This window comes from Eptatretus burgeri, chromosome 9, assembly GCF_056783735.1.
Source record: "Eptatretus burgeri isolate ZD-2024b chromosome 9, Ebu_testis_v1, whole genome shotgun sequence".
Classification (NCBI taxonomy): Eukaryota; Metazoa; Chordata; class Myxini; order Myxiniformes; family Myxinidae; genus Eptatretus; species Eptatretus burgeri.
This window is the reverse complement of record NC_140969.1, coordinates 24,501,970-24,521,643: the sequence shown is the minus strand read 5'-3', so window position 1 is coordinate 24,521,643 and position 19,674 is coordinate 24,501,970. Positions and strand designations below refer to the sequence as shown.

General features: G+C 42.4%; 1 protein-coding gene across 1 annotated transcript in view; it reads left to right on the top strand.

The window, feature by feature from the left end:
* ACBD3 (acyl-CoA binding domain containing 3) overlaps positions 1–19,674 on the top strand; it is a 57,667-nt gene that overhangs the window by 18,854 nt on the left and 19,139 nt on the right. The window contains exons 4-5 of the mRNA XM_085894388.1: positions 8,766–8,903; positions 13,531–13,702. Coding sequence (XP_085750514.1) covers positions 8,766–8,903; positions 13,531–13,702 — 310 coding nt within the window. The remainder of the gene's footprint in view (positions 1–8,765; positions 8,904–13,530; positions 13,703–19,674) is intronic.

Here is a 19,674-nt window from a genome sequence, read left to right as displayed (position 1 = left end):
TAAATAATATTAAAAAAAAACTTGCTTGCAAATAATATCGATCATTCTACTGTATCAGAAGACATTACTCTTACTTACAACTCGGTTATCCATGTTTCTTTCATTACATTACAAACCTCAACTTACTTGATTAGAATCAGTTCATGCTGTTTATCTTCTGAGGTCAGCCATTTTATCAAAACTGTACTGAGGATAAACTGCTCTGCACAAGTTATTTTCAAACTGTTTTGTTGTTGTTGTTGTTGTTGTTGTTGTTGTAACTACTGCAAAAACGCCGATCGGCAAGGACAAATTCAGGGGGTAGGGTTATGCTAATTTGCATATTAATGAGCTAAATTTAAATGTCATCAAATTGTAAGTGTGTTTATCATGACCAGTGACCCTAAAAACATGGGTTTGGACACCTCAACCAGGCTGTTTGGATGCTTACTTCTGGAGATATTAAGAAAAATTGTTATTTTGATAATGGTGACTGCTAATTTGCATATTATTGAGCTAAATTTAAATGTTATTAAATTTTAAGTGGGTTTATCATGACCAGTGACCCTAATAACATGGTGTGGACACCTCAACCAGGCTGTTTGGATGCTTACTTCTGGAGATATTAAGAAAAATTGTTATTTTGACAATGGCCACCGCTAATTTGCATATTAATGGATTTCTACAAAAATGCTCAAGGGTTCCAGAGTGGCATCAATCGGAATATTCATTCAGATGGTCTGATCACAAAAATGCAGAAAAACATTGTGCGGACCCAAATGCACGCTTTTCTTGCCAATACTCAAAATGAACTGAGTGATGCCGACATGGATCGGCGCTGTGCATCATGCGATGTCTTGCCTGGCACATTACCGACTTCCCTGTCTTGAGGAAAGTGTTGTTTTCAGATGAATTTGCCATCTACTGAAGCTCATGGCCACAAAATGTGGTGTTCTAGTCTAAGGAAAACATTTCACCTATTGTTCCCCCCCCCCCCCGCCTTTTCTGTCTGCCTGCCTGGCAGTGAAATGAAACTGAAAATCATTCTATAGAGGAAACTGTTTGTTTTTAAGGATGCCATAAAAGGACATAAACAACAGGCATGAAGAACTAATGTGTAATGTGTTAGATGTGGTGTAAAAGCCACTCCGTCAACAACGCTAAACTTCCGGAATTTTCCTTTCATACGACCTTTAAAATCGGTTTTTATATTATTTCAATTAAGATATATATATATATATATATATATATATATATATATATATATATATATATATATATATATATATATATATATATATATGAACACTGTGTGGGGTAAGGTATTCTACAATCGTGGACAAAAATATTGGAACCTTTGCACATTTTTCAAATAATGCACCATTTCTTCCAGAAAATTGTTGAGATTAAAACATCTTTTGGTATCCACACATTGTATATATTTCTTTGGCTTGCAGTGGAATAAAACAAAAAAATACACCCGTGCGGGAGTGACGGTCATCTCTGCGAGAAAATATATAGCCTCCTGAAGGTAGGGCAGTTTTTGTAAACTTTGAAGTCACGTGACGCGAAAACGAAAGCGAAATTCGAAAATCCGTCCCGACCAAATTTAGATATTGTCCCATAGATTCGTATGCCACAATCAAATTCAAGATCGCTTGAGAAATGGCGGAGGAGATAGAATTTGAAAATCGTCATTTTCGCATTTTTTTGCCAACTTTGAAGTCACGTGACACGAAAGCGAATATCGAAAATCTGGCATGACAAAATTTAGATATTGTCCCTTAGATTCATTTGCTACAATCAAATTCAAGATCGCTTGAGAAATGGCGGAGGAGATAGAATTTGAAAATCGTCATTTTCGCATTTTTTTGCCAACTTTGAAGTCACGTGACACGAAAGCGAATATCGAAAATCCGGCCCGATCAAAATTTAGATATTGTCCCATAGATTCATATGCCACAATCAAATTCAAGATTGCTTGAGAAATGTAGGAGGAGATAGATATTCAAAATCGTCATTTTCGCATTTTTTGCCAACTTTGAAGTCACGTGACACGAAAACGAAAGCGAATATCGAAAATCCGGCCCGATCAAAATTTAGATATTGTCCCTTAAATTCATTTGCTACAATCAAATTCAAGATTGCTTGAGAAATGTAGGAGGCGATAGATTTTGAAAATCGTCATTTTCGCATTTTTTTTTTTGCCAATTTTGAAGTCACGTGACACGAAAACGAAAGCGAATATCGAAAATCCGGCCCGATCAAAATTTAGATATTGTCCCTTAGATTCATTTGCTACAATCAAATTCAAAATCGCTTGAGAAATGGCGGAGGAGATAGAATTTGAAAATAGTCATTTTCGCAACTTCAAAGGCCTCGTGACCTTGACCTCATTCACGGCTATAGGAAGCGATTTGACCTTGACCTTCGGTGACCTTGAAAATCATACCATCGTGTACGGCTCATCGACCTCTATCAGGATCACTAATGACCAGATCTCCCGCTTCAACTTCATTGTGAACGGACGGAAGGATCGAAGGACATCGACACCCATATTATTAGGTCATGCTCGAAGAGATGACCTAAAATGCTGAAAAATTCCTAAATATTGGCTTATTCCACATATAAATCCGAAAATGGCCTAGACAATTATTGTATTGGAACCTTTTAGACATTGTTAGAAAGAGATTTCATGCAGGTGATTCTCCTTTACCTTGGAATTAAACTCACCTGTAGTGAGTTGCAGGTGCCTGCAATATAAAAATCACTCATTCAAACAGTTTGAATCACGAAAAAGTCATTCTGTTGTTTTGTGTCACTGTGTGTACCACAATGAGCATGGAGAAAAGAAAGAAAACCAGAAGATTGTCTGAGGAGGTCAGACACAAGATTGTAGCCAAGCATGGACAATCTCAAGGCTACAAGTCCATAAGTCCATCTCCAGAGACCTTGATGTTCCTGTGTCCACTGTACACAATGTTATCAGGAAGTTTAAGGCCTATGACACTGTAGCCAACCTCCCTGGATGTGGATCTCAGGTGGAGGCCGCAAGAGAAAGCTTGATCCAAGAATGCAGTGAAAGATTGTTTGAATGTTGGAGAAAGCACCTCAATCAACTGCCAAACATATTCAAGCTAACCTTCAGGCACAAGGTATGACAGTTTCAACTCGCACCATCCGTGGCCAACTCAATAAATTGGGTTCTATGGTAGGAGACCCAGGAGGACTCCACTGCTGAGAGACATAAGCCTGATTGGAGTTTGCCAAAACACACCTGAACAAGCCAAAATCCTTCTGGGAGAATGTCCTGTGGACAGATGAGACCAAATTTGAGCTTTTTGATAAAGCACATCCCTATGTTTACAGAAAACAAAATGAAGCCTTCAAGGAAAAGAACACCTTCCTCACAGTCAAACATGAAGGAGGTTTAGTGATGTTTTGTTTTTGCTGTGCTGCCTCTGACACTGGGTGCCTTGAATGTGTGCATAGCATCATGAAATCAGGAGATTACCAGGGAGGCATTTTGGAGCGCAATGTTCAACCCAGTGTTAGAAAGCTCGGTCTCTGTCAAAGGTCATGGGTTTTGCAGCAGGTCAATGACCCCACACACACTTCAAAAAGCACCCAGGAATGGTTCAAAATAAAACTCTGGACTGTTCTGAAGTTTCCAGCAATGAGTCCAGATCTAAATCCCAATGAACACATGTGGGGAGATATGAAAACAGCATTTAGAAGGAGGCACCCTTCAAATATGGGAGAACTGGAGCAGTTTGCACAAGAAGAGTGGGCCACACTGCCATTAGAGAGGTGAAGGAAGCTCATTCACGGCGATAGGAAGCGCTTGACTGCAGTTACGTGTTCAAAGGCTGTGCTCCCAAATATTAAGTCTCGGATGTGAATAATTTTGTCAATGCCATTTCTTTTTATTTCCTGATTTAATCGGATGGATTAAGTTCTGAATCAAAAACAAAGGTTCTGCAATATTAACTGTGAAATAAAGAATTGTGGAGACCAACTCACTTTTGTCAATTTCAACTCATTTTTTGGAGAAAATTGTGTTATTTGAAAAAAAATGTAAGTGTGTATTTTTGGCCACGACTGTATGAACTCTCTCGTAAGTACTGTATACTATAACCTGTATATTAAAAGCGTTTAAGAATGAATGCTTTCCTCGGGAGAGCTAAAATGACTTTCAGGCCACCCTGTAGATGCACTTCTTCTAAATATTTTTTGCAGTACAAGCACCATTTCCTTCGACTTGTACAATATATATATGTAATATTCTTTTTTTAGCTTTCTCCAAATTTGTGCTTTTGAATGCTTTGTACGTTTAATCTGGTGACATGGCAAATGGGATGGCCCATTGAGAAGTGTGTACGTGGTGTTTCGGGGTGTTTAGCATACGTACAAAACATGATTCATGAATAGGAATACATATACAAGTTGAATATATGAATATTTCCACGCAAGTTATTTTCACGGTTTTGTTTATTTTATTTTCCATTAATTATAATGAGAAAACACGGCAGATATATAGTTTCAACCTACTTATTTGAAATAGGGTTACGATCACGTTGACACAACGCAGCATGGATTAGTTGGTGCCTCAATGTGACTTGATTATGGGTCACAACCCAGCCAGCAGGGAAGTTGATGTTCAGGTCACTTCGGTCATTTCTTTATTGATTTTCTCCCTGCATATATCATCCACGATGGTAGCAAGGTTCCAGCTTTAGAGACTGCCAGTGGGATGGTAAGTTGGTGCTTGTCATTGATGCCATATTTGGTAACTTGGTGGGACCCCCTCTTTTCCATAGTTCAATGTCTACCAGGAATCATACAGATGCCTGCCTGGTCCCAGCTGTTAACTCGAATGGCATAGATAGAGTGCAAACCTACGCCAGGCTGAACAGTTTACGTTTTGTATTCCACTGATAGGCCGGATCTGGATCGGGACCTTAACTAAAATCTATTTGGCTTGTTCTTGTCACCTACCTAACTCATCCACCAAGTTTTGTCATGATCCATCCACAACTTTTTGAAATAGCAATGTATCATGTTGTGTACAGTATCATTTTTGGCCCCATCTTTGAATGGTGAAACTTAAATTAATAAAAAATTCGTATCTGGATTTGGAGCCAGATTTTCACCAATATTGAATCGATTCGTCCTTGTCACACTCCCAACCTGTCCACCAAATTTTGTCTGAATCCATCCAAGTCTTTTAGATAAACTGCTCACAGACAGACATGAAAACATCTGTCCACCTTTGGTGGTGGAGGTAATTTGGTTGTTTGTTATGTTGTGCTCTGACACACTTCACAAACCCGGCTTGGATGTCCAGGAAATCTTGTAGTAGCTTATTTACGGCGTTTGTCCCTTTCCTCTTGACGAACCTCAGGCGCGTCGGCAAGGATTTGGCCCAAGCCTCAGTGATCTTCTACGTGCCCTAGTACCGTGGCCGTTTGGCTTTGTCATGCTTCAGGAGAATTCCTTCAGGAACCGTCATAACAATACGCCGGTTCATGACACCGCCATTGAGCCAGACTTTTTAAATACTGTTCAGTCTTTCGCCATGTTCACAGTTTTTTGACAAGGTCTGGATTGTCTTGTCTGGATTCTTTCTTCGTCTTCTTTGCAGCCTTTATACTTCTGACCATTCTCTCATTTACGGGCTGCCCGAGCTGCTTTTGGAATTTTGTGATTGCACGTGCTATACCAATATCCACAGCGATCTAGGCTTGAAGCTGCTCTTTCTCGTTGCTATAATCCTCTTCCTTTTCCTCACATTTTCAAGCATGGCAGTATTAACTGTCGTTAGTATCCTATCCGTTTCAGCTGCTTCTCGTGTCTCACAATGTTGACACTTCAGCAGGCCAGGACATTTCAGAAGATTCGTATATTTTATCCATTCCCACAATGACGTCTTGCTCAGCTACGATTCGGAAGATATGTGCAGTATTTACTTGACGTTTCGACGGGAATGATTTTTGTCTACACTTGGAGCACTTACAGCTGACCGACATTTACTGGGATCCATCCCTGCACCTCCCCTTGGACCCCGTCTGTTTGTACACATTTCTCAGCAACATACAGTTCATACCTTATTGTGCAGTCATTCTCCAAAGAATGTCACGTGGGTTGACATCTTCATTGAGCGAAAAACCTGGACTCCTCACTGCTCTGTAACGATGCACTCTTGGAGTGAGCAGCCATATATACAGCACGACCATTAGTGTCGCACATGGGGATGTTGCTTTCGAAGTGGTCAACAAATTATCAAACTTGCTCCTGCAATATCGCACATGATACAGTTACTGTATTACACACATGCACCATCAGAGAAAGTAAAATTCACTTCCTTTACATTTCCTCAAGTGCATATTTTCACAAATGCCAATTCTGGTATTTGTAAAGCTGTCACTTCTTTTTAAAACCTGACAAGTATCATACTGTATTTGTAGTAATGTTGTTTTAAAAGCTTGTTTCTGTTTTTTTTTAAATTTATACTTACTCTAGGCTCGTGGAAGAGCTATGACAGAATTAATTAGGGCACAACATAATAAAAGGAACAACAGGAGAAAGGGGAATACATCAACAACAGGGTGGAAGGGGAAAGTAGATGGAGACGGATAAACAAGGGATGAGGGGTAAGGGAGAACGCAAAGGATGGACAGTATGGATACATCAGCGATATTTTGTGAGGTGTGGGGTCTGTGGGATGGTTTAGCGGTTGTAGAAAAGATCACGATTTTCAATGAGAGATGCCTTGAGATGGTGGTAAACGGCTGTCTTGAAGGCCTGGAGGGGAGAATGATATTGAATGGAGTATGGTAGGTGGTTGCACAGGTGGGGGGAAAAAAAAGAAGAATCAATGAGTGGAGGTGAGCAGCGGTTCTGGATCGAGTCGGTTTCATGAGGATGTTGTTGCTGGTGGACTGCGTACGTCCTGCAGATACCTGAGGGGGACAAAACGCGTAGAGGGCAGAGGGTGCAAGTTCAGAAATGAAGCTGTAGAAGACTGAGAGACACCACCGACCTGTTGCCGATGGCAAGGTGATGGGCCCATACACTCGGCTCATTTGCGAGAGATTCCAATGTTATTGAAAGCCTTTGTTTCCACATCATTGAGCTGAGCAATATGTGAGGCAGGGGAGCCAGCCCAAAGGGGAAAGCAGTTCTCCATCGAGGTGCAGATGAAAGCCTTATAGGTCGATCGGAGTTCAGGTGTGCCAAGGAAGGACTTTGCACGACGGAAGATGCCCAGTTGCCGTCTGGCTTTGGAGGCCAACTTTGAAATGTGGCTTGCCCACCAGAGATCATGGCTGAGTGAGACACATGAGTTTGAGTGACTGAACCTCTTTGAGAGGGTTGTTCAGAAAGTAGATATAATGATTTGTGGCACGGTGCTTTGTGAGACAGGCAGGCAGATTTCTCAGGACTGAAAGACATAGTCGAAGTGTTTGACCAGTTTGTGATTTTTGTCAAGGTCTAAGGAGAGGGAAGAGGCTGCTGCCTGTCTGTCAGAAGGATGAGAGATGTCACAGCAGAGTGTGGAGTCATCAGCAAAGAGATGAAGAAGATGTTCCAGAGTCAGAGAGATCATTGATGAAGAATAGGAACAAGATTTAGCCTGGAACACTGCCTTGTGATACTCCAGCCTTGACAGGGAAAGGAGAAGGGTTCCATTGAGAGCCACACGCTCCCTACGAGAGTGTAGGAAGTCGGTCATGCAAGCGTCGAGTTAGCCTTGGATTCTATAGGCACACAGTTTGGAGAGCAGGGCAGGATCCCAGCCGCAGACTGTATCAAAAGCTAGATATATGTCCAGAGAGATGTCCCTGATCTCATGTCTGATATTGAGGGTCTCCATCCATTGTTGGGAGAGTAGAAGCAGCATGTCCAAAGCATAGTGACGTCCAAGGTAGAATATGCTCTTGTAACCTTATTCACCTGAATGTCAATCGCATATTACAACATTTCCTGCCAATGTGGTTCAAATCTGTGTTTTATCGACACCCTATTATCTTTCTCTCCCAAGTTACTTGTCTTGTATTTACTAATCTCATTCTTGTGATCACTGTCTTGTATTTCATTCATCCATTGAGACCATACTCTGTGCAGAGCGTTGGTGCTGCCTAAGCAGTCTCCTTGGCTATTGGGCACAATCCTGGACAGGTCACCACTCCGACACAGCATATCAGAAAGCTGGCACTCATTTTGCCGACCTCTGAAGGATGACAGGCAGTCAACCCCACCTGGTATTAATTCAACAGCCAAGTGGGATTTGAACTCAGGATCCTAGGATCCCAAGCCCAACACCCTAACCATTAAGCCGACACCAGGCTTGATCACATTATATTATAACTTGGTGATTGTTTAATTGTATTATGAAGAAGATAAAGGAAGAGTATATCTAATACTGGCTACCACCAAAGATGGTGCTATTCTGCCACATGTACTTGATATAACATACACTGCATATACAGTATAGCCATGTACGCACACATCTTCTCAATTAGAGATAGATTTGTCATTTTCTAATGTTGCATTCATTGGAGTCACAACTTTAATGGATTAGTCATTTCATTTTTTGGCTCGTGGGGTTAAGCCAGTTTTGTGAAATGGCTCAACTTTGATTTTAACTATTAGCCATTTGTAATTTTTTCTTAATTGGATGTACAGCTGTAATGGATGTCATTCCATTTGGGGCAGTCCTTGGAAATGACTCGATAAATGTAGCCACTGGCGTTTTGTAACGAAGAACAATGTCCTTTCTACAGGCGTGAAGAAGCAGAGAGAATGAGACGTGAAGCAGAGGAGGCTGAAAGACGACAGAGGGAAGAAGACGAGAGGAAAAGGATAGAGGAACAGCAAAATAAGTTGCAAGAGGAGGAGAGAATGAGACAGGAGCAGCAGAAGTGAGTCTTAGTGTTGTTTGTCTGTGTCGCTTTGCTGTCTCGTGTGGCAATTTCCAGCAACACTATTTCTTGCAAATTTGAGTGAGTGTGCCCATGGAAGATCATTTTTTTTTTCAATCTTACGGCTGACAAGATCCGGCGGTTGTATAATTGTGCAATAAGCAATCACCTCTTCGCTGTCTCAAAATTCACGGTTGAGCAGACACGTGCTGGGGCCGTGTGGCCGGGTATTTGTATTCCATCGTTGTACCATTAATAAAGATCTGGCCAGTAACTTTGGGAGGACTTGGAGAATCATAAAACGTTAACATATTTGCCTCAATTTTGCAAAAATGTTTTGTATTTTTATGATGACCTCACCACCATCTTCCTCTTCCTCTTCCCCCAACCACCCTACAATCATCATTACCTATCTGACTGCTCTTAGTGCATCCACTTTAAATGCACTACTGAGCTTCGCAATTTTTGAATATTTGTTTCTCATCTCCTCAACGTGTTCATTTTTGTTCTGAAGCATTCCCTGTGGTCCATCATCGATCTTGTTCCACTCGTATCCTTACTTGTCCCCACGTGTCTGTTAAGCAAACTTGTCAACTCATTCCATTGCCCTTCTGAATGTTCTCATCCAATCTTCATTGCCTGCTTTTATTTTATTTTTTCCTTTATTTGCTTTTTCTCCTGATATCTCAGAGGATCATCCCAAATGATCTGTCACTGGACTTGTAAAAGGTCTAGGAAAATATGATAACCAATTTCATCTCGACAGATGTGTATCATGAATCTAAACTGACTATTTCAGTAAATGTGACTTGCACTTATTCATTAAAATGATGACTCCCTTGGGGGTAGGACTCATCTGCTGAGGAGGTTAACGCAGCCACGTCTCACGCATCGAGGACGCTTTAGAAGGAATGTTTCTGTGCTAGGATGAGGAAGTTGCTTTCCTGCTGGATGCATTGAAGAGGATGCAGTGGGACCAAGTCCTCTATGTGGGGTGACGGACCATTTGGGTTGACAATAGTATGCATGTTCTCTTCTTTGTCCACTTTTAATTTGCTCCTACAAATGCCTTTCTCTTTCAGTGCCATTCATTCAGCTTTTCTCTCCACCAATCCAGATCTTCCCCTTGGATTGCTCTTCCTCCATATTTTCTCTTTCCAATACTGTATGTGAATTCAGTACTCCAGCCAGAAATAAACTAAAACAAGATGAAACGCCCCCTATTATTTACCTCATCTCTTCTGTGAAGCTTTCTTTTTTTTTTCCAACTTGGTTTTACCGTCTTCTGTGGCTGACTCTGTGGGGTAACAGTGAAAACGTTCGTTCTAAGTCTGGGGAGTCGGCAGTTCAACCGGCCAACGTCCTTGTCCTTCCATCACGACTTATACTTGATCTCTTTTGATATATCATCCCCATTCCATTGCTTTTTTTTCACATTGTCCATCATGTAGCAGTTTATATCACAATTACAAGATTCTATCTTTGCCTCTGGTGCACATGATAAAAATAATAATAATAACTAGAACAGAATTTGATAGAGCACATACGTCTGCTTGGCTGAACAGTTTTTAGCTCGCCTGTTCGAAGAACAGAGAGTTATAGCGATACCTCCGGCGTGAGAGTCAGCGTCAGCGTGAAAATGTTAAAGTTTTTGGTGCAAGTTATTTTTTTAGAAGCTTGCCATTCATTTAATATGTGTACTAGGATGCTGATATTTGGCATGGAGGTTCCTTTGGGGTATACTATTTGTGTAGTGAAGTTGAAATTAACAAATGATTTAAATTTTTTTTATTTTATTTCAACCTAAGATGGTGTCAAAGCCACCCAATGCTCGCCTGTTTATACTAGACGCTTGCCATTCATTTAATATGTGTACTAGTTTACTGATTACAATATACAAATACATATATTGCTTTAAAATTATTTGGATCAGACTTCACTGCAATGCGTCATAAAAAATACGAGCCGAAACCCCGTCACAGACGGATTCCGTTCATTCAACCACCCTCACCAGCTCACCCACACTCGAGGGACATGGACTGGACAGGGCGTGCTTGCCCCTGCCTACTCATCCCCTGCCCCAATCCCCCCCGCCTTCAATTTGCTTACCCCCACCCAAAAATTTAATTACCCTAACCCCGCCCCCGCCTCTTCACTCCCCGCCCCCGTCTCTTGATTCCTTGCCCCCGGGCCCCCGCCCCTGTCCACCCCCTCACACTCAACCCCGCCTCATTCACCCCCGCCCACTCATCCCCTGCCCCATTTCCCCCCGTCTCCCGCTTTCAATTTGCTTACCCCCGCCAAAAAATGTGCTTACCTTGCCCCCCCGCCTCTTCACTCCCTGCCCCCGTCTTCATCCCCTATCCCATCCGCCTCTTCACTCCTTGCCCCCATCTCAACGAAAAGTGTTTATTCTGCTTCAGAGTTGAAGGTTGACTATTGCCACTGTGCGATGCACTCTTACAGGTACGAAGTTTCTTTCAGTCCAGGTCACAGTACCGAGAAAAACGTGATGCGACCGCTAGGAGGAGCACAAAATTGGTCCTTCAGTATTAATATATAGAAGATACAATGTTTCTTGTTCCATTTTTTTGTGTCAAATTCACATTCTGAGGTAGTCAACATGTGCAGAAGAGGGTTTTACATTGCAGACGCTATTTTCGAGGAGTGGAATTGCAACTCTCAGCGGTAACGGTCTGTCGACGACAGACGTAATGATGTCAGCGAATGACCGATGATGTCATGACGTCCTGACGCCTCTCAGCGGTGATGTCACACATCGCCATGTAAACGAATGTAAAACGAAAAGTGTTTATTCTGCTTCAAAGTTGAAGGTTGACTATTGCTACTCTGTGCGATGCACTCTTACAGGTACGAAATTTCTTTCAGTCCAGGTCACAGTACCAAGAAAAACGTGATTCGACTGCTAGGAGGAGCACAAAATTGGTCCTTCAGTATTAATATATAGATTATTGTTAGACTAGTCTTTTAAAAGCGATAAATGTATAAACAGGCGAGCATTGGGTGGCTTTGACGCCAACTCTGGTTACGTTTTGTATCCCACTGATATGCCGAATATGTTTCCAGACCTGAATCAAAATCTAATCAGTTTCTTCTTGTAAATATCATGCTAAATCCCGGTTTTAGCCCATCTCTTAATGGTGAAGAATCGCTTAAAAAAATTATTGGATCCGGATTCGGATCTTCACAAAAATTGATTAAATTTGTCCTTGTCACACAACTAACATGTCCACCAAGTGTTGTCTGAATCTGTCCATATACTTTTGAGATATCCTGTGATTATATTGTTTTTGGTCCTTTCTCTGAATGGTGAAGAATCACTCTCAGAAATTCTCCAATTCGTATCTGGATCCAGAACTTCACCAAGATCTAATCAATTCTTCCTTGTCATACACCCAACCTGTCCGCCAAATTTCAAATTTCGTCCAAATCCATCCATAACGTTTTGAGATATCCTGCTAACAGACAGGGCTGAAAACAAACCTCCGTCTACTTTCCGTGATGGAGGTAACTCGAGCTGCACTCGGTCGATCACATCCCTCCGCCACGCTGAAGAGTTTATGTTTTCTATCCCATTGAGAAGCCAGATCTGGATCCAGACCTGAACCAAAATCGAATCTGCTTGTTTTTCGTCACCAAGCCAACTCATCCACCAAGTTTTGTCATAACCCGGCCAAAACATTTTGAAATATCATGCTCGTATCATTTTTGGCCCTATCTCTCAATTGTGAAGAAACATTTTAAGAATTGATAAAAATTGTGGTATCTGGTTCTGGAACCAGAGTCTGGACTAGTGGCTCATGGATCTGTTAATGCTGTATTGGAAGGCAAGCTATGCAGTTGATAAAAAATATTGCTTTTAAAACATAAAAGCTCTCCCTTTGTTTCCCTGTCTCGTTATGAGAATTTCTCCGAGCATCGTGTGGGTGTTTCAGACCGAGGAAAGGAAGTTGCTTGACTGAACTACTCAACAAGCTCTGAAAATAGGATGCCCCAAAAAATTGGTCAATGTGCCTTTTAGGATATAAATACTTTATAATTCATCCATTGGGAACTAAAAATTGGCAAACGTGTCTTGTAAACCGGTATTATTGCTAGAAGAAAGGTGGGAGTGGTGAATCATTTTATTTATTTCAGTGAAGTGTCCCAGAACCAAGCAACATTATTTAGTTGTGCAAAAATGAATTATTTACAGTATAGGGTCCACAAAATCAAACAACATTATTTAACTAGAGAGTTCATGGAACACCTTACCCCGTGCAGTCTTGAGGACATGTGCGAGGTCTGCGAGCGGCAAATTTGATTGGTCGTGATATAAAATGCCATAATAGTTTTGTCCAAGCACTGCTAGTTTTTGGACAGACAGACAGACAGACAGAAGTGAACCAATTAATTAATCCTGCTTTTTGCTTCATGTACATGGAGTAATTATGGTAGAGTGGTCAGAAATAAATAATTTAAATTGTGGAAGTGGGGTGAGAACCTTCATTTTCAAACTACTCACAGAATCTTCTTCTTCTATAGGTTGTAAAATGCATGAATGCATTCCCCCCCCCCCACCCCCATATATATTGATTCTCTTCTTCATCTTGCACTCCCCTCCCAGACAGCAGATAATGTTGGCGTTGAATGCCCAGACTGCAACACAGTTCCAGCAATATGCTGCCCAACAGTTCCCGGGAAACCCAGGACAGCAGCAGCTCCTCATCAGGCAGCTACAGGAGCAACACTACCTGCAATATATACAGCAGCTCTACCAGATGCAGATTGCCCAGCAGGTTTGATCAGGGCTTAATTGTTGTAATTGCATTATGTAATTATGATGGACATTTGAAAGGGATTGAGAATTTGCTGAGAAACTTGAAGTCACAGCTCATCACTATGCTTGACTTGCAGATGGAAACGAGCTTGTGTTATAAATAGGCCACAAAATATGGCATTTCCATTCCAAGAAGTATAAACCACCACCGAGGGAATAATTTGTTGGATAAACGACATAATCTCAATTAAAGCAATTTTATTAAATGCCATCAGTGTTTTTTATGCCAATTTTATCAAATTGCCATCAAAATATTACGATCGTTAAAACCAAAGGCCAATGGGAAAGGGAGGGGGGTGGGGTCCACGGACTTCGAGAAACTATTGAGGTAGGTGGACGGCAGCTAAATATAAACACATCACAATTGAAACAAACATGTAAAATAAATACATAGCATGTTAACATGGAAATAAATAAGTAAATAAGAATATACAAAACACACGCCATTTTAATTCCAAAACAGCGAAGTGAGTGAGGGTAAAAATATTATGTATTCTGCTGTAAATATAAACCACACGATTTAGCTTGGGATGAGGATGATGCTGTAAAAAGTGTGGAGTGTGGAGTGGAGTGCGGATTCAGCGATCGGAAGAGCAGCATTGGCTTTATAACAGTCACCTGCTGCATTGCCACAGGTGAAGGGTAAGACAATCCTTCGCCACTTTGAACCCTGGAGTAGATCTTTCCTGCTTCGACAGGAAGGTATGAGATGGCGTCTTCTTCCAGAATAATCCCGTCTCGTCGGCGATGAAGACCTGCTCCGGTATAAATCCCTTCAACTCGATTAGTTTCATAAACTGAGGTTAGTGGTTCTCCACAGCATCGTGGTCTGCCAATGCTGCTTCCCCGACTAATTTGAGGTGGAGGCCGAATCTCTTTTGAAGTTGTCAAACCTGCCCTTGCTGGCGTGTACTTGTTGGTAGCGGTGGTTGAAGCGCCACACCCCATGATCCAGTGAACCCATGACTCCCCAGGCCCGACCCAGACGTCTATTGACCTCTGACTCACAGCCAGCAGAGACATGAATATCACTGCCAAGGGAAGTGAATCTCTACGTGACCTCAATATCCTCGCCACAAGCAGTTCCAGACAAGATGGCAGCATCCAAAACGTCATTGAAAGCCTGGATCTTAGTTTTGACCCAGGAAACCCGTAATCCCAGCGGCTCCGACTCCTCATTCAGCACCTCAAGGGCCCCCAAAAGGTTATCTTGAGTTTCCGCAAAGATGACTGCATCATCTGTGAAATCAAGATCACTGAGCTTGACATTCCTAAATGATGCACCGTAGCGTGATCTCTCCGACATCCTCCACAGAATCCAGTCCATACAAGTGCTGAAAAGTGTGGGGGCCAGTACACACCCCTGACGAACTCTGGTAACAACTGGAAATAAGTCAGAGATGGTATCACCACATCTCACAGCACTCTCAGTACCAGAGTGTAGTTCAGAAATCAGATTGATCAGTTTTGGTGGCACTCCACGAATATAAAAAATCCTCCAGAGGGCAACCCGATTCACTGAATCAAAGGCTTTGCAGAGATCAACATAGGCTGTAAGCAGCCCCTGCCAAAACTCTCTTCCGCGTTCAGTGAGGACCCAAAGAACAAGGATACGGTCAATCGATGACCTCTGGTGTAAACCCTGACTGCTCTGGATGTTGTTGCTCAAACAGGTGGTGGTGAACCTTATCAAGAATTATCTGAGCAAAGACCTTGTCCGGCACTGAGAGCAGTGTCACCCATTGGTAGTTGCTGCAGTCCTGGCGATCACCCTTCCCTTTCCAGAAAGGGACAACAAGGCTCATCTTCCAGTCAGTTGGGATGATGCCTGTGTTCCAGGCAGAGCACAGAACTGCGTGTAATGACACGAGTAACCCAGTTCCACCAGCCTGACCTCCTGTGCCTTCAGAAAGTATTTGCTCACACTCCTCGACTTTTGTCACATTTTATTGTGTTGCAGCCTGAATTGAATATGGATCGAATTAAAAAAAAAAAATTGTCACAGATTTGCACAAAATACCCCATAATGACAAATTGAAAACATGTTTTTAGAAATCTTTACAAATTCAAAATGAAAAGCTGAAATGTCTTGCATCAACAAGTATTCAACTCCTTGAGTCGTACGTTGTAGAAGCGCCTTTGGCAGTGATTGCAGCTTCGAGTCTTCTTGAGTATGTCTGTATCAGCTTTGTCCATCTGGATTTGGGGATTTTCTCCCATTCTTCCTTGCAGATTTGCTTGCAGATCTCTCATTCTTCCTTCCTCAAGTTGGATGGGGAGCATCAGTGAACAGGAATCTTCAAGTCTTTTCACAGATTCTCAATGTGATTCAAGTCTGGGCTTTGACTGGACCACTCAAGGACTTTCACGCTCTTGCTCTGAAGCCATTCCAGTGTTGCTTGGGGTCATTGTCCTGTTGGAACATAAATCTTAACCACAGTCTAAGCTCTTTTCCACTCTGAAGCAGGTTCTCCTCAAGGATTTCCCCGTATTTGGCTCCATTCATTGTTTCCTCTATCCTTGCAAGTCTCCAAGTCCCTGCCACTGAAAAGCATCCCCATAGCATGATGCTGCCACTACCTTGCTTCATGGTCGGGATGGTGTTGGATCGGTGATGAGTTTTACCTGGTTTCCGCCAGACATAGTGGTTTGCATTCAGGCCAAAGAGTTAAATTTTCATCTTCTCACACCGCATAATCTTTTGCCTCATGCTCTCAGTCTTTCACTTGTATTTTGCAAACTCCAGGCATGCTGTGATGTGCCTTTTTCTCAGCTTCCATTTGGCCACTCTCCCATAAAGCTTAGATTTGTGAAGTGCTGCATACATTGTTGACCTTCTGGCAGGTTCTCCCATCTCAACCAAGAAACTCTGTAGTTCTGTCAGAGTTGTCATTGGTTCTTGGTCACCTCCCTGACCAAGGTCCTTGCTCAGTATGTTCGGACGGCCAGCTCTAGGAAGAGTCTGGGTAGTTCCATATTCTTTCCATTTGCAAATGATGGAGCTCACTGTGCTCTTGAGAACTTTCAACACTCTATAAATAGTTTTATACCATTCCCCAGATCTATGCCTCCTCACAATTGTATCTCGGAGTTCTACAGACAGTTCCTTGGATTTCATGGTAAAGTTTCTACTCTGACATGCATTGTCAACTGTGGGACCTGATATAGAAAGGTGTGTTTCTTTCTAAATCGTGTCCAATCAATTGAATTGGCCACATGTGGACTCCAATGAAGTTGTAGAAACATCTAAAGGATGATCAAAGGAAATTGAATGCACCTGAGCTCAATTTGGAGTGTCATATCAAAGGGGTTGAATATTTATTGACTGAAGACATTTCAGCTTTTAATTTTTAATTTATTTGAAACAATTAATTAAGTTCTTTGCTCATCCAAAGCATGTTTTCACTTTGACATTATGGGGTATTTTGTGTAGATTGGTGACAAAATTTTAAATTTAATCTACTATATAAATGGCAGTCCTTCTGTCTGTCTGTTTGTAACCAATAAGCTCCTAGACCAGTGAACCGATCTTGATGAAACTTTACAAACATATAGACCTAACATTCAGCTCCAGGATGCGCTAAGTGGCTTTCCATAAAAATGAAAAAATATAGATATAAAAATAATAAAATTTCCATTAAAAAAAAAATATTTTGAATAGTGCGCCGGCGTATTAATCGTAACAAAAGGCTTCATGTTTAAAAACACTAGGGTATTTTGAAATACAAAATGTTCATATTGGTTGACTTTTTAAACATCCACATTCTCCTCCTGTTATTTGAATTCTCGACCTGCACGCACACGGCAACAGCTAACTGCTGATAGATCTGCTCATGAAAGAACCAGGCAAGCGGAGTCAGCTGCGGGGAGACAGAGACAGAGACAGAGACAGAGAGAGACAGACAGAGAGAGACAGAGAGAGACAGAGAGAGACAGAGAGAGACAGAGAGAGACAGAGAGAGACAGAGAGAGACAGAGAGAGACAGAGAGAGACAGAGAGAGACAGAGAGAGACAGAGAGAGACAGAGAGAGACAGAGAGAGACAGAGAGAGACAGAGAGAGAGAGAGACAGACAGACAGACAGACAGACAGACAGACAGACAGACAGACAGACAGACAGACAGACAGACAGACAGACAGACAGTCGCCTAACTGCAAATAGAGCATCACACCGACGGGCGAGAGAAGCACAAAACTCACGTTCCAGCTTTCTAGGTCCGGGTTTTGGCAGGACATCAAGGACAGTTGCCACTGCTGCTAGAAACATTGAGTGGCTCAAGGCCGCCTTCAACTATGACCTCTCTGAGGATTACGGCAGCATAAAGCTTTCCTTCCATAAATCTGAGGAATAAAAGAAGCCTTCCTAATTTTCTCCATACAACTAATGCCTCAGTCTAACTAGCGTGAGGAAAATAGGGCAAATTTCCTGGGTATTACCGGCTACTTCAGCTAGTCCATTATAAATTCAGGCTGTAACACAACAAAATGTGACAAGTCGAGGGGTGTGAACACTTTCTGAAGGCTCTGTATCGAACAAGTTGATATATATGTTTATATACATGTATATACGAGGTGTGTTCAAAAAGTATCCAACCTTAATTTTTCGTGCGTAAACAAATGAAGCTCGGGAGGCGTGGTTTGGTGCACGTATGTAGGCGATCCTAATTGGTATGCGTGAATATTTTCCCGCCTGCAGAAGCTGTCAGTCGCCGACAGACCGCCGATGAGTGATTAAGTGTAAGTGAGCGCCGTCGGATTTTCGTTTTTGACAAAATGACGGATCACTGTGGTCTCATCGCCAGTGATCACTGTGTTGAAGAAGTTGGGATCGCTGTTCACAGTCTCCAGCATGTCCTGTGCGATCTCCAAACGGAGTTGCTTCTGCTCGATCGTTAGCAGCTTTGGCACGAACTTCGCTGAGATTCTCCTGAAGCCCAAATCCTCAGTCACAATGGAATGAACGGATCCAATGCTGACGCCCGCCTCGTCTGCAAGTTCTCTGATCATGATTTGACGATCCTGCATCAGCAGGGTCCTCACTTAGTCAATGACTATCTCATTTCGGGATGTTGAGGGCCTACCAGAACGTGTTTCACTTTCCACTGATGTGCAACCATCCTTGAAGTGGTTGTACCACTCTTTTATCTGTGTGGTGCCCATTGCTTCATTCCCGAAGGCCTGTTGAATCTTGCAGATCGTTTCCACTTGGGAATCGCCAAGCTTTACACAAAATTTGATGCAGTGGCGTTGTTCAAGTTTTTCCGTCATTTTGTCAAAAACGAAAATCTGACGGCGCTCACTTACACTTCCTCACTCATCGGCGGTCTCTTGGCGACTGACAGCTTCTGCAGGTGGGAAAATATTCACGCATACGAATTAGGATCGCTTACATACGTGCTTCAAACCACGCCTCCCTAGCTTCATTTGTTTACTCACGAAAAATTAAGGTTGGATACTTTTTGAACACACCTCGTATATGTATATATTGTTGTTGATTTTCGCCCGTCCGGCGTGCGGGCGACCGCCTTTAGCTCAATTGCGGCCGCGCGCGCCCACCGAACGAGCAATCGAGTCGCAGCTTTCAGATAAACGCCAAAACCCAGCTATGGGTGTTTTAACCACACCATAAACCAGCCAACTCTTCTGTCCACGCGCTACAGGGTCGATTGCCGAATTGTCGATGTACCTAATTATTCGCGCAGACAGAAATGCCGGGAGTTTATACCTCGACGGAGCCTGCACGAAAACGAGCCGCTTCAGCAGCTCGTTCCGTTTGCGATGGCAGAGCGGTTTTTATCGCCAAGCCCCGTCGGACCAGATGTACGTTTTATCGGCTTATAATCCACCAGCTAATTATTCCGAACGCAATTATGGCAGTCAGTGGAGGAAGGGACGCAACGAGCAGGTGATATTCAAAAATGGGGACATTTA